Genomic DNA, 15,934 nt, shown 5'->3' with positions numbered 1-15,934 from the left:
GAGAAGATGAGACACAGGAAGCAAAACTAAACCGGGAAAGCACCGACACAAGAATTTAACGTAAGAGACTTGGCACAAAAGAAAAGCAACTAGCAATCAGGATCAGAACTAAGTATGCTAAATAGGACAAAATACTCAGCAATATAAGTGCGAAGTAAATCAAGCATCTCAAAGGAAATTAGAAAAACAAAACTTGGAAATGCTGGGTAAGCTGATTAGGACCATAACATCCTGTTTCCCTGTTTGATTGTGCGCCCTGCTCGCACTGCTTCCACCTTTCTCGTTTGATCTTTGCTGTTTGTTCCCACCTGTTAACATGATCTGTTTGTGTACCTGGGCTCGTTCAGCTGTCATTTCAGCCTGCAGTTCTGGTTCATATGGCATTTATTCCTAATTATCCACTCCCTGTATTTTCCCTGTGCTGTTGTTTTTCAGCCTTGATCTTTTATGCTTGAGACTTTTGAAGTGTTTTTAGTTTTCTTCTAGTTTTTGTTCATCATTCCTGTCTCCTGAAGCCCGGATCTGGATGCTTTAGATCTGATAACGCAACAGAATCAGCATCCAGATGATTTTCACATGTTTTTCCACTTTTTAAATTGATTTAATGGACCTTTAATGGGCTCCTGTAGGATCAAAACGATAATAAAAATCTTAAGTAAGTACAATTTTATTTGTATAGCACCTTTCAAGACAGAAATCACAAAGTGCTTCACAGAAAAACTAAAACAGAAAAACAGAAATCAACCAAAAGCAAGTTTAAAAAGATGGTTTTTAGCTGTTTTTTAAATGAAACCAATGAGTCCACAGATCTCAGGCTTAAAGGAAGGGAGTTCCAGAGTCTGGGGGCCACAGCTACAAACGCTCTATCGCCTTTTGAGTTCAGCCTTGTATGTTGGACGACCAGGAAGCCCTGATCACACGACCTCAGGGACCTGCTGGGGATGTACTGATGTAAAAGATCTCTGACATAGGTTGGTGCTTGTCTATGCAGAGCCCTGAATCTCAAAGTCAAAATCTTGAAGTGGAATCTGAATTTTATGGGGAGCCAGTGCAACTGGATCAGCAGAGGTGTAACGTGGGAGTATTTAGAAGATGTGGTCAGAAGCTTTGCAAATGATGCGCAGAGGCTTTACTTAAACAATCTAAATGTGTTCCTCTCACATGCAGCTGTGGTCTCGTAGGGGCAGTTGAGTCGAGCGTCTCCACACGGCGACGAGCTGACGTACATGTGGAAGTGGACGCCCTCCCGCAGCCGGAAGCCATCACCGCAGTTTTTATTTGGTATAAAGATCGACTGATTCTCGCTGTCCACTGGCTTGCTTCAGAGAGGAAACGATCAGACAGGAAAAACAACAAAACAAAAACACTATTTTACAACAAGGAGCAAAAAGGACGAAAACAATTTCATCTTTTTTTTGTGAAATAACACAGCAGCACACATAAATAATGAAAAAACTTAAAAATGTACATTTCTAATGGAAAAATACAGCTAGAAACTTACACAAAGTAATATTTTTTAACATTTCTAATGCAAATGAACACGAATGTAACACAAAAAGAGGCTAAACTAGGTTTAATAGCAAATATCACCCAAAACTGAACAAAATACATTTTTAAAAATGACCAGTAATCAGAGGGCCTGTGTATTTTGACCTCAAGCCCACATCGAAGACACAGATGTGGGCAGAGACAGACACACAGTAGTTTAATTCACCAGGTAATATGGATTAACCCTCGTCCTATAAACTAAAGCCTTAGTTCAGCACTAGGTTTAATCCAGGTCTTAGAAAACTGTGCAAAAAGACAAAATCCACATAAAACTGGACACAATGTTAAGCCTCATCTATCAAAAACATGAACATTTTATTGGAAAATGAATAAAAATACTTAATAAGAAAATCTATCCAAAGTTTTCAGAATAGGTGTCATTTCCACTTCAGATCTGTGAACGATGAGATTTATTTATAATGCCATATTTAACTCAGCCAACCCTCCAACGCTGATATTTGACCAACCACTTTAAGGCCACAAAGAAAATCAGAGACTGCTAATCATACCAGAGGAGCAGCTCCAGCTGACTGTACAGGAATCGAACCAGCGCCCGTCGACTCACGACTTCAGCGTGGCAGTCGGTGAGCGTACAGCCACAGTCGCTCACACCACCCAAGTCCAAGCACTTCGTCCCTGTGGCCAGAGACACAACCTGTGCTGATCGAAGATCGAGTCCTGGAGGGAGAGAAATGAAGCATGTGGGAATTGACAGGCAGGATGATTGTGATTGGCTCTAATGGAAGGAGACTTCTGGCATGCTGCCGCTGAAACGGGCCATCTTATTTCACTCAGGGAACAGGAAAATGAGGCATTTCCTCTTTTCCTCCCCTCCGCCTGTGTCGGGTCATAACCGGAGCGTTAACAGGCTGAGACGGGCTAATGAAAAGTGTATGACTGAACAATCACTCCGTCGTCTCCAAGAGGGGCTGTTGTGCTTCTATCCGACCTCATCAAACATTCACAGGGCTGTCTCGCCTCTGATCCGGGGCGACTCTTTGATTGCTTTAAATGATGAGCCCAGACAAGTGGCAAAACATCCTGTTAGAAGATCGGACGCTGCTGCGTCTGCGTCAAATTTCAGACGACAAAAAGCCGAGTGAAACGATAACATGAAGCGAGCCAGAGAACAGAACCAGGACTGACTGATAACTGTGTCACTATGATGCAGGATTTCTGTGAAATAAAGAGCAATATTTTAAACTCACTGGGTGTTCGCCATGTCAGATCACAGCTCCTAAGGTCATAGATGTGAAGCTCCTATAGTCTCTGCATTAACAATCCCACCCTGTCTCAGATATTTGCACCAGACTGTCGCTGATCAGCATCAACAGCATCAGCAAAGCAACATAACCTACACACACACCCCTCCCACTTAATTCTACACCACTTTGTATGAAGTCCATCACCGAATTATAATCTAATAAACAGAAATAAAATGTTTACAAGGATAAAGGTGAAATGGCATCAGACGGGGCTTAAAAGCAAGAGATAGAGAAAATTAAAAAGTGGAAGAGAAGTAAAATAAAATCAGATATTATAATAATTAACGATCTTTAATAATTAAGGAGGAGATGTGAAGCAGTTATAAAGAACAATTTAGGAATAACTCTGGACTTGTAATTTGTTCTTTTAAATTTAGAGAGACTAATTTCAGGCTGGAGGATGGAGGAGACGACGAGGCACAAATTAGAGAAAAGAGCAAAGCCCAAAGTGCTTTTTTGTGACTTAAGTGGGAGTGTGTAAAGTACGAATGTAGATGATGTATGACTCCTTCAGATAATGAAAAACAAAGCCTACACAGGATGCCCTATGGGTGCATGCCTCTTTTCTTTTCAAAGATACCTGATGAAGAAAGCACGCTAGTGTGATGAATGACAACAAAGATTACACGATGCTGCTGTTCACTGGGCTAAATACCAAAGTTCAATGAATTGCTTTACAAAAACATTTTCTACTGATAACAGATCAGCATGTAAGGAATGATATGTGATCACGTTACTTTGGACCTCTGACCTCTTCTTCATGGTCGAATTCGGTCATACTTTTTGACCATCATACCGCCAGCACTCACCTCTGGTCATCACGATCCCTGCCAGCACCTTGTGTCGGGCGTGCGAGGTAGAGGAACAGCTGTCTGCGAGCGCTGTGTATTTCTCTCTCACCAAGTGGAAGATTGACTCTGCAAAGAACTACAGAAGAAGAAAACGGAGGATACAAACTGAAAGTGTGTTTTTGTTGAAGATCACGAGATGCTTCATTATTCAGAGGATACTGTTGCCTGTTAGTCTTTGTTTTAAGCTTTAGGAATGTAACCATGTAATACACTGTTACAACGGAAGCACTAAAACCCTTTTTTTTTATCTTTTAGTGACATAAAGTGGTCTACCTAGCTTGTCTTTCCTCTTTATCACTGGCTATTGGCCAGATTGTGACAACTCGCTAACTGTAGCACAAAGCAAATAAATGTGTTTGTTCAGGCAGCTGTTCTCCACATCTGTGCAAACACAGTGAAACTGTCCTCATCCCAGCATGACAAGAAAGGATACACCAGCCAGAGAGCACACACAGCAATGGATAACTTTGCATGCTGTGATTCATTATGTCAATGAACAGCTACAGTAAAACACTCAAGGGAAAACTCTGCCCTCTAGTGGCGAAAGTTTTAGTTTAGTTTTGCTTGTAAATACAAAAAGTACCTTTAGCTGATGAAGTGTTGCGCAGATGATCAAATAACTATGGGACTGTTAAAACTGTATTTTTTATTTTATATATAATGAATAAATGATTTGTGATTCATACATTTTTGCAGTATTTTTACCATTTTTGTTGATAAAACTTGTTCTATTCATCAAATACCCACAGATATTAACAGTTTTTAATGCTCCTTCACTTTGTCTGAAAAGTTGGCTGGGTAAACTTGTGTTAATGCCATATTCCCCAACACTACGAGCGCATGAGCTCGTCTGAAAATCCGACAGTTTGTCAGCGATGGCCGAGAGTTTTCTATCAATTAACTCCCCCAGTTTTCGAAGGAAGAGGTGTCACAATCCCAAAATATCTCTTATTGTTTGATATTTCAGGCCTGTCACTCTTTTGAGAGGCACCTGGAGGTTACAGTAAGGTAAAGGAACAGCATCAAAACAACAGGAGGTTTAAACTAAACAGCAGCCCTGCTCAATGTCCTTCTATTTACCGTCTGCTGAATATTTGCAGGATAAGAGACTGCCCAGCACATCAGTCTGTTCCCTCAGTTTGGGGACAGCAGATTAAATATTTGACTGTCTGAATTGAGCCTTGAAGTAACTGCTAATAATTCATATTATGGTAAATTCAGATGTGATTGGAGGTAAACTATACTTCCACTGACTGTCTGGACTTTAAAATATTTATTCTAGTCTGTTGTGGGAAGATTTGAATGTTGGATTTTACCAAAGGTGGAGTTTTTAGAAATATCACTAGGAAACAGTTTGTTACTTACACTCAGAATAATATTTTTTCTGTTGCAAGATTTACATTTGAAGATCCGATTTGTGTACTTTATTATGGAATTTATCAGAATGAGAATACTTTATTCATCCCACAGTAGGAATAGTAAATAACCAGTTAGCTAAAAAAAAACCCCAAAAACCTAACTTGTGTAAATTTCTCTGCTTTTTCAAAACAAACAAAAAAATCTATATTTATTGGATCAGATCTGGCTGAAGCTCACGATGACGTTCAGAGCTCAGAGAATAAACCTTTAAATAAAATCTTTTAATGGACAATCAAGCAACAATAAACTGAAAGAAAACAGCAGTCTGATAAAGTCAAGTGAAAGCTCTGCTGATAATGACCCACACTCCTCAGATCAGTCAGAGCAACGATAAGAGGATGAACTGAGCTGCTGAATCAAAGCCAGTGGATCATGCTAAGCTATGCTATTAGAAACTAAGGAGAAGTATTGGGGAACTGGAAAGGAGAAGAACAGGCCCCCTTTAAAAAGAAAGTGTCACACTTTAATGTCTTTTTTATATTTCTAACCATATAAACTTCCAGTAATGCTAACCCAGCATGTTCTCAACGACCACCTTTTAAAGGTTCAAACTATTCTGTGGTCCGAGCGAGCTTATTTTGAGTGAAACTCTCAAGCTCAACATTTTCTGGATGACAGCGGCACAAGGTCGTGTGTAATGAGTGTGTTAAACAATTATCTGTTGGATTATTATGCTCTTCACACCGCCTTCCTGCTCCACCTCTATCTCCTTGCTCCGCTGCCGCTCCTCCTTCATCCCTAATGTGCTGTAATAATGTTCATTAATGCGTCACGCCGTCTGACAGACAGCTCATATTGAAGCGAAGGAGGGAGGGCTGATGCTAAATGATGGGAAATAAAAATTCCACACAAAGAGGAGGAGGAGGAGGGAGGATTTGGCAAATTGTTCACTTATTGGTGTATCAGCATACAGCCATGTAAAAGTGCTTTTTGTTCAAAATCAAAGCATCTGAATCCCCTTTTTCACCCAAAATGTTGCCATTGCACCCACCCGTCAGTGGATCCTCTCATCAAACCTCCCTCAGGCTTCAATGAAGTATGTACATGTCTGTCTTTCTCCATTATCATTTGCATATTTCAACAACTGTGTAAAAGGGTTTATGCCCAGTCACTCCCTTCATCTCCCCGGAGTCGATCCGAGGAGACGAGTCGCCTTGTATTCATAAAACACGGCAGCACGACAGTAAAAGACGTCGGGGACAATTCTCCGCGGCTCTGAGACATAATGAAGCTGTTTAGATGCTGCAGAGGAGTGTGCAGGACACCATCCAGCTCTCAGGCCTCAGGACATGATGGCCATGCTGATGTGCAGCACACTCCATTTGGTAGCATACGGTGCACCTCACACCCATTTATCCAGACTGCTTCGAACAATGGCAAATGCTAAAGAGAAGAGGGAGAAATTCAGTGTCACGACTTGAAGCTGACAGTTTCAAAGTGAGGACCCACAGGATGTAAGAGGAGAACGATGTTGCAGTTTGTTAACGTTTAGTCACCTCAATATAAAAATGGTGGGCACAGAACAAACATCTGGGGGACAGCTTTGTTGTCTCTGACCATCTTCTAACTCCATCTTTGATGTGATGTTTTCCTTTTTCATGTCATGTGTGTTTCTGTCACTGTGGTTTTCCTCATTCAGGATCTCAGTTTAGAAGTTATGTTTAGTGATTTTAAGAGGACTTTATGTTTTAAGGATTCGGGTTTTGTGCCTTGCTGGTTTGTTGGTATTTGGTTTCATGTGTTTTGGTTTTTCTTCCCACCCCAGTCGTCTCTTGTTGTCTTCATCCTCATGATTACATGGTTAGTCATTTGTCTCTTGTGCTTTTCCGTTGGGTTGACTTCCTTTGTTACTGTCTTAATTACTTTCAGCTGTGCCTTGTTACCCTGGTGTTTCCACTTCCCTCGTGTTTTCTCTTGCTTGTTGTAATGGGGAAAGTGAAACGTGTCACATCTTGGTACTGTTGTGAAACAAAGACACAAACAAGTGTTGCACAACTGTAAACAACACCAGATCAATACTGGTTTTATGTTATTATGATCAGGGTTGGAGAAATCTGCACACAGAGACGTAAGAACAGAGAAATTGCTGTTTATTGTATGTGTTTTGTTTGCAGTCCCCCTTTTTCCGCCCTCGTTATCTGATTGGATTGACTCTCCTTTTGGATTCCCTAGAGGAGCTGCAGTTTTGGGCACATCTGCATTGGCTTCATTTTTCAGCTTTGGATGCTGCATCTTGATTTGCTCCCAGTTTTTGTCAGTTTATCTCTTTACCTTCAAAATCCTGTGTTTTCTTTAAAAAATAATAATTTCAGTTACTATTCAGTTATTATTTTCATGCCAGTCTGCTTCAGTTTTTATCTGCATTTGTGTCTAATCAACAAAGATCACCGGAAAGGTGAGAAAAAGGCAGATTTAGAGAGTGTGATGTCTTTGTATTTTCAACATTTTACATTATTTTATTATTCGGAATGACAGGTGATATAAAGGTAAGGGCTAGGGGGGCCTTAGCCAATGCCACATGGTGGGAAAAGAGATGCGACCAATGCATTTGCAACAACACCTGAACATCTATTGCCTTTAACACTGAATGATATCAGATATCATGATGGGCACATATGAGGTGCTGTTTGTATGTATGGGATATGTAATATTATATAAAAACTCCAATGAGAAGACTACATAACAGGTTATGAGCAGTCATGCAGTCATGCATGGGACAGAAAGATGTAAATTAATGTATATTGTGATAGCCACAGTGCTCATGTTTGCCTATTGGAGTCTTTTTTAACTTTTACCTGGTCATTTTGCATCTCTTTGCATTTTTATTGCTGTTTAAATGGTAAATGGTAAGTATAGCGCTTTACTAGTCCCTAAGGACCCCAAAGCGCTTTACACATCCAGTCATCCACACATTCACACACTGGTGATGGTAAGCTACATTGTAGCCACAGCCACCCACTGATTGATGACTGACTGACTTTTAGCTGGGGCTCGGGTCCACGTGCTCCCCGATCCTTTTTGGGTCTGCTCAGGTAGGTGACTCGAAGCTCAATACAGTTTTTCATCCATGTAAGCAGGACATGTTTTCGAAAATCAACTCATTAAAATTTGTTTATTTACTCATTACAGATGACCTGAGTGAAACTATTCCCCCACTTCTTTCCATATACAACTCCTTTTTTATTCCTGCACTTATAAAAGGAGAGTAGAGGTAAAATACTCACCTGAGGTAGCTGATTTTTGGCCCTGCTGTCCTGCAGGCCCATGAAGGTCCTCTCTGGTCCCAGACTTATGTTGTAAAGAGACTGTAGGGCAGTTGCTGCTGCTCTGGCCTTGGCCAGTCTTTTACTGGGGGCACACCCTTCAAACACCCGCCCCTCCAACCTGACCACCATAACAAAAGTCTTCATCGGCCTGCCAGGAACTCTCTCAGTCAGGCACATGTACCTGAGCCCCGGTCGCAGCTCATTGAGCAGTGCTACTGGACTGAGGTCCTCTAACAGTGAGGTGGTGACTGCTCGTCTTTTTGGATTTGTAGAGGACACCAAGTCCAGTGTTAGACGAACAAGTCTTCTGTGGTTGTAAATGCTGGAGAAGACCTCCTTTTTTGCTGCGTTGCAGTGGAGTAGATCACAGTTCCGAAGCACCGACGGCTCAAACTCTTTGAAAAATCCGTTGGGAATATCCACTTTATCTGCTGTGAAGTCCACAGGTGTGCTGGTGAAGTTCCCCATGGTGGCATGAGCCTGGGAGGCGTTTGGGAACTGAATGAATGACTGGAGAGCCTGCTCTGCAGCCCTCATCTTGGCCTGTTTTTTAGTTGGTCCTCGGCCCTCGAAGTGGAAGCCGTTTACCTCCACGGCTACAGAAAACACCGGTGCGTGCAGCGGGCCAGTCTTTGATGTGATATCATACTGCAGGCCTGGTCGTAGCTCATTCAGGTGCACCAGTGCGTTCTTCTGAGTCACACCCCAAGCTGCTCTTTTACAGGTCGAGTGGCTTTGGTAGAGCAGCTGGTCTTTTCCGTCCACCAGCGGCTGCTTCCTCTTCAAAGCTCTTTGTCCATTTCTGGGGAAAGTTGTGCAAAAAGTTGATGGGTGATACTTTCTAAGGAGGTCACGCTCCACCTGGCATTTGTCATCCTGATTCTCCTTCACCTCCAAACTGCTGGTACCTGTTTACGAGATCAAAGTGTTCGCAGTGAGAAATCCTGTCCTGCTTTATTGTACATGAAAATCATCAGCATTCTCGCACAGCCGCATGATTAAAACATTTTAACTGGACTCTAAAACTAAGCCAAGTAAACCCTATGATTCAAAAGCTCATAGGACCAACTTTTGAGGGAATAACTTGTTTTCTGAGACTTCATCAGTCTCTCACATCGATGTTGAGGTGATTTGGTCAACTCTTCTTTAAAGCGTTGCATCAGTTCATTGAGGTTTTTGGACATTCATTAATGCACAGCTCTTTTAAGGTCCCGTGACAACCTTTCAGTCAGGTTGAGGACTTTGACTCGGCCATTGCAACACAATGATTCTTTTATTTTTCAGCTTGTATCCCAAATCATCCCTCCTTCGCCACTTGTTGTTTGTGCTGATATAGTTTTTGTGGTTCATGCCAAATCCGGAACTCAAACATCTCCACTTTGGTTTCATCTGTCCATGGAAAGGACAGTTAATGCCAAATACGCTAATATTTACCAGGCGTAAGATTTTTTTTAGCTACCTAGTTACCATTTTAGTTTAGTTTGTTAGCATGCTAACATTTCCAATAAAGTCTAAACAGAGACTAAATCTGAAGTGCACACATCCATTGTGTCTCCATGTACTTAAGTCATGGGTGTACTTAAACCATTCAGGTACATAAAGAGTTTGTGTCAGCAAATGATTGTTGTGCAATCATCTGTGTAAAGCCAGAGTTTGTACTTTACGTCTTCTGTCATGTTTATATTGTTATATTTCTGAAAGCTCACATTAAACATGGCCACATTTTTTTATGACTAAGCTTTTAATAAAGGCTTTACTTTTTTTTTCAGAACAAAAAAAAGGGAAAACAACAACAACAACAAAAAAAGCCCAACAACAACAACAACAACAAAACAAGCAGTCGACTGAAAATCACAGCTTTTTCTACAAAGCTGTTCTGGCAGTGAAAACATAACATTGTATTCATGAATTGACAACACGTCTACAGATGTATGAGCACCCTAGGAGAGGCATACAGAAGTGTATATAGTGAGGAGGCACAAACAGAAAAAAAAGGAACCCATACTAATTTTGGACAGATTTCAACCACTTGTACCATCTTGTAGTATAAGTTAGGGCTGGGCTATATCATACCGTTCACGGTAATACCGGTGTAATTTTGGGCAACGATAAGAAAATGAAATATCGCGATAGAATATGGGTAAAACGCGCGTGCGCAGTGCCTTTGTTTACATACGCACATGGCGGCGACGGAGAATGAGAAGAGCGAAAGCGGATTGTTGAATGAAACAGATGAAGCAGAATTGGTTTGTAAAAATGCTGCAACTTCAGTGGTGGGGAACTGGTTTAGCTTTCATCCGTCAGATACACAACAAAGCACTATTTTTGGTAGAGCATGCTAGCGGGCCGTCGTTATTACCGTGTTTTTTGGAAAATACGGCACACTTAAAATCAATCCTTTGATTTTTCTGAAAGTCGACAGTGCACCTTATAATCCCGTGTGCCTTATGTATGAATTCTGGTGGTGTTTACTGACCTCGAAACGATCTTATGTGCTACACGGCGCCCGAAAATCTGTTGCACCGCTTGATGGATTGTCGGAGCATTACGGCTATCGTAGGCAGGAGCCTCGGGGAGTGATATGTACTGCGCTTCAACATAATATTACCATATTGTGTGTGTATAACCTTTTTTTAAGTTTTGTGGATATTATACATGGTTATGCTGAGGATATGTCGGCCAGTTTCCACTGGAAATGCCTTTTGGTTAAACTGTCAGCGAGGAATTTGCATTTGCACTGTTAATTTTTTATATAACTTTAATGCACTTAAAAAAGCTGCTTGTGTAAGTGAAAATACAATGATTTTTTGGGGGGTTTTTTTTGCACTAATAAAGTTGAGGAGTTGTAAAGTATTTTGTCTAGTGTCAATTATATCGTCAGTTATATTGTTATCGCAAATTTTCGAATGTATATCGTGATAAATATTTTTGGTCATATCACCCTGCTCTAGTATAAGTATTAGCTTGCAACCTTAACAAAAAGGTAAGTTTTTCCATTTTATGAATGTCCTCAACAACCTTCAACCAGTCGCCCAGAACAGGGGGTCAGTACAGAGCCACTTACCAGTACTTGCTTTTTTTGCAGCAGCAGTAAGAATCTTCAGGAGATATTTGTCATTGCTTGTTCATTCTTTGGGTAAGTCTCCTAAATAAAATGTTATGACGGACCGTTGTTTTGATTTAAAGCCTATAGTCTGTTCTATCTTTGATATAACATCTTCCCAAAATGTAGAAAGTTTTCGAAACAACCAGAATATCGTTAGCTTCATAGCATAAGTGCCTAAGTCATTGACTTAGTCCAATGACTTAGGCACTTATGCTATGAAGCTAACGATATGTGGGTGTGGTTTGCAGCAATTTCCCCACAGCTCGTCCAGCAAAAGGAACTTCCACCTATTTGTTGTTTTGGCATCATGAAAAATCGTACCAACTAAATTCTTGCCAGTAGGCAGAGGATGAGGTTGAAGTGGCAGTCTCACACATATTGTCCCATTGGCCAAAGTTTTTAAATAATAAACCCGGCATACATACAGACGTCCCTGTGAGCTCAGGCTTCAGACTACACACTGAGATTCAGACATTATGTTACTCCTGGTTCTTCATGATGCCAACATGAGAGCATATATTTCTACAGGCATCTCTGGAAACACAGCTCTCAACTCTCTCCTATCTGCTGTTCAGATCTTGTGGTTATGAGGGGCAGCCAATCAACATAAAACCAGCTTAGACAGAAGATGAACTGAGGGGCCCAGCGAGAAAGTACAAATAATTATTAATTTGTATTGTTAATTCAAAGCTATTCTATTAGAGACGAAGGAAATGGAGATGTGGCAATGGGCATATTAGGTCCCTTTAAATTATTATAATTCATACTGACCGTAGTATATTTGTAGCACTCACAGTAATGGCTGCTGAGGCACAAAATTATTTTTTGGCAGGAAAAGAGTCACTGGGATTCCTGTGACTGTAGGTAATGGTTGCACTGGCCTACTTTGGATGAGCATTTGTGCTAAAAAGTCAGTGCAACGGAATGATTCGTCCATCCAACAAAGTCTGCAAACATTTTAATATCAGAACATTTCATAAAGAGAAATTTGGAACAATGCATTTGTTTAATGACCGACAGGCTTATGCTGCAGTCCATGAAGCCAGCATGCTGCTAACATGGCTGAGAGTGTAATGTAGGCTGATACAACATCTGTGTTTGTAAAATAGCCACATAAACTGCCTGCAGTTCAAATGTTAGATATATACCACATTAAAATAATGGATGTAGAGCAAGTTGTGTGCAGTAAGAGGAGGGACGGCATTTACTTGAACTGTCTGCATCCTCAGCTGATGATGCTTCAGTATCCCAGTGTTTTATGGGGCTTATGAAGGTTGACGGCGTGCTGCTGCATCCTGAAAAACACAATGAAAAAGACTTGAGGTCATTTTCATCTTATATAAATTTTCATCTAAATGGAAATATACAGTGTGTCCTCTGACATTTTGTGTTTGTGAAGCGAGTCAGTGTTGTGATTCTGAATGATTCTGATGCTTAGTTTTATATTCGGCCTGAACTGCAGAAGAAATTAAATGGACTGAGGTAAACACATAGACGGTGATAGTGAAAATCTGCTGCAGGAAGCCATGAACGCCATTAGAGTTCCCACTGAATGAAAACAAACAGAAAGGTGGCTCAGAGCCAGCCGGGGTAATTGAAAGGTGTCTGTGATAAGGACGGAGGCTTTCACACAAGAAGCATCATGGGCTTTAAACTAAATGAACAGCTTTGTATTATTAACCCAGTCACAGAGATTTTAAACTGAGCACAAAATCTTTTCCAAAGGCTGGCGAGTGGCTCAAAGTGTGATCGACTGACAGGCTGCCCACGTGTGTCCAGGTTTTACCCAGCCTCTACCCTACGACAGTTTTCCAAATTAATTATATTAATACGTAAAAATGAATAAGATTACGGCAAGCATATTCACCCACATCCTTTCTTACTTATAAGGGTATATTGAAAGTAACATTTCCTGGAAATCACTTACTTTTTTCAAGATGATTTGAAAATAAAGAAACTAGTAAGAAAAAGGTGATAAAAAAATTACGGTGGCCCTTAGAGGACAAATGGACTGCAATTTAAGAAAACGCCAACAATAAGAAAAATCACACAAAACACAACGGAAATAGGAAAAAACACAAGGGAAGTGTTTCTGGTCAGACAATAACCCGACGGACCAGTTGCAGGCACCCAAAACATGGTAGGCGTGTTTTATCATGATTCATATAATACTGATGACAGATTTTTAGGCAAATAGTTAGGCTAAAACACGAGAAACCCCCCCCAAAATATAAATATTTCTGCTGGTGGTGGCCACCGAACATTGCTCTCTCCCTTTTCCTCCTGAAGGTTTTTCGGCTGTTTTTATTTTTGCTTCTGTCCTTGTCCTTGCTGGTAGTATGGGACAATATTATCAAGAAACCAACCACAGGAATGAAGCTTTTCCCAAAAATGTGATTCTGTTAATCTGGACGTAATGTTTTCAGAAATGTTTCAATACACATCCAAGCGACTTCTTCGGTCACCTCACAAACAACGGACCTCACAGCCCATTGTTCATTCAGTGGGCTCGTTTCAGTCATTATGCAAATGTGCTGTTTATAAGGTCGAGAAACCTGCAGTCAGCTGAGACTGAAGAAGGCTTAACTTAAAAAGCTTAATTTCTTTGCATGCATAAAGAAATTAAGCTTTCTAATCCAAACCTGGTAATTTTATGTGATCTGAAACTTAAACAGCTTAAATAAAACTGACAGCACAAAAATTTCTGCTGTATGGATTTCCAACTGTAGTGTCAGCTGCCACCTCCTTCCTCATACGCAGACTTTATCACCTGCAGACTGTGCAGACAATTAACTGCTTTAAGACTGAGGGTCAAAATCACCAGCACACCCAGTCTCTCTGTTATTTTGCAAAAACCCCATGGTATCATTGAGCCGCTGTGAGCAGGGTTTGAACCTGCGCAGGGAGACCCTATTGGATTTCAAGTCCAACGCCTTAACCACTCGGCCATCACAGCTGCAAAGTGTAGTGGAAAGTGTGCAGACTTACCATATACACTTAAGGAAAACTGGCACAAATGTCTAGTTTGAGAAGGATGATGGTCCTGTGCTATCTGGGAGATGGTGAAAAAGTTATATATCATTATATACATATATGTGGGGATGTAACAGCGGTGCAGTCGTGACCACTGTTGCCTCACATGAAGAAGATTCACATGCGCTCCCTGTGTCTGTGTGGTTCTTCTCTTCAGGTGCTCTGGGTTCCTCCCACAGTCCAGACATGCTTGTTAGTTGAAATGGTGATTCTAAATTAGGTGTGAAAATCAGTGTGAATGCTTCTCTCTCTCTCTGTGTTAGTCCTGTGACAGACTGCTGACCTGTCCAGTGTGTACCTCACCTGTTGCCCCATGACAGCTGGGATAGGCTCCTGTGACCCTAATTTGGATAAGTGGAAGAAAACGGATGGATGGATAGTAAATGAGCACTTTTCCCCGTGAACCTTTTTTTTTTTTCTTTGTCAATCTTATAATCTGTACTGCTGGTGGATATAATGATATTTCTGCTTTTAGTGGCTATTATCGCTCATGGTAACTTATATCTACAATATCCCTCACACACATGCCATTTGGGGGAGTCTTCAGTAACTGCAGTTATTAATCGTTTCCAAAATGGTATAGCTATACCCCGTCAGCATGTGGAGTTTAATTCTTAAACTTATTGTGTTTTCCCTTCGTTTATGTCCATCCATCCTCTTCTCCTTACACACACACACACACACACATATATATATATATATATATATATATATATATATATATATATATGTGTGTGTGTTACATGTTATTACTTATTTTCATGTGTTTCATTGGCCACAGTAACGGCTCATTTTTTCTTTGATTCAGTTTTCCCTCCTGTGCTTTTGGGTCCACAACACACCGGCATCGGCCGTAACAAGTTGTTTTTGGGGCTTGGTACCCAATTTTGGAGAGTGGGGATGCCTGACAGGAGCTTGTGGTACTGAGGCAGGTTACTGGCAGATTCCAACATGGATTTTAAAATGCACAATCCTCTGTAAAGCTCTCACACCTTACTTTCTATATGCAGCCCTTTCCTCTCTACTCCATCTCCACTACAACTTCCACTTGTTTTGTTTTTGGAGTTTGGCTTCAGGAAAAAAACCCACCATAATAGATCACCTGCTGATCCCTGTTGGTCCCCAAACCAGTGACCCCATTTATTCCCATTTATCTGATGCACAAGTACCATTTGAGAGTTTTTATTTTGTAGCATTTCTTGTTAGAATACATTCACATAAACACTGACATATGAGCAGCAGCAGCAATTATACTGTTCATAAGCTATTAATGAATTCCTGTTAAACTATAACTATTATGGATCAACATTAAACTAGTCTGCAGTTTTATTACATGCCATTTTTCACTTTTAAGGCTTCCTGAAATGAAAAATTATTTTTTAAAAACCAATATTATGAGCTGAACATGGCTGCAAATTACAGAGAATCATATGAAATTAGTTGTGC

The 15,934-nt window shown here is 40.7% G+C and overlaps 1 protein-coding gene and 1 non-coding gene across 3 annotated transcripts in view; both read right to left on the bottom strand.

The window, feature by feature from the left end:
• The window catches only part of LOC101477092 (double-stranded RNA-specific editase B2), a 36,371-nt gene that overhangs the window by 5,696 nt on the left and 14,741 nt on the right, over positions 1 to 15,934 (bottom strand). The window contains exons 2-6 of one of the 2 annotated variants that reach the window (XM_004574577.3): positions 12,664 to 12,750; positions 8,308 to 9,257; positions 3,623 to 3,740; positions 2,058 to 2,226; positions 1,162 to 1,319 (exon numbers count right to left, since the gene is read on the bottom strand). In XM_004574577.3, coding sequence (XP_004574634.3) covers positions 1,162 to 1,319; positions 2,058 to 2,226; positions 3,623 to 3,740; positions 8,308 to 9,257; positions 12,664 to 12,750 — 1,482 coding nt within the window. The remainder of the gene's footprint in view (positions 1 to 1,161; positions 1,320 to 2,057; positions 2,227 to 3,622; positions 3,741 to 8,307; positions 9,258 to 12,663; positions 12,751 to 15,934) is intronic. The other variant, XM_076876778.1, reaches the window with a different exon arrangement.
• Positions 14,330 to 14,411, bottom strand: trnas-uga (transfer RNA serine (anticodon UGA)). The gene has a single exon. It is a non-coding gene; the product is annotated as a tRNA-Ser (tRNA).

This window comes from Maylandia zebra, linkage group LG18 (assembly GCF_041146795.1).
Source record: "Maylandia zebra isolate NMK-2024a linkage group LG18, Mzebra_GT3a, whole genome shotgun sequence".
Taxonomy (NCBI): Eukaryota; Metazoa; Chordata; class Actinopteri; order Cichliformes; family Cichlidae; genus Maylandia; species Maylandia zebra.
This window is presented reverse-complemented; position numbering and strand designations above follow the sequence as displayed.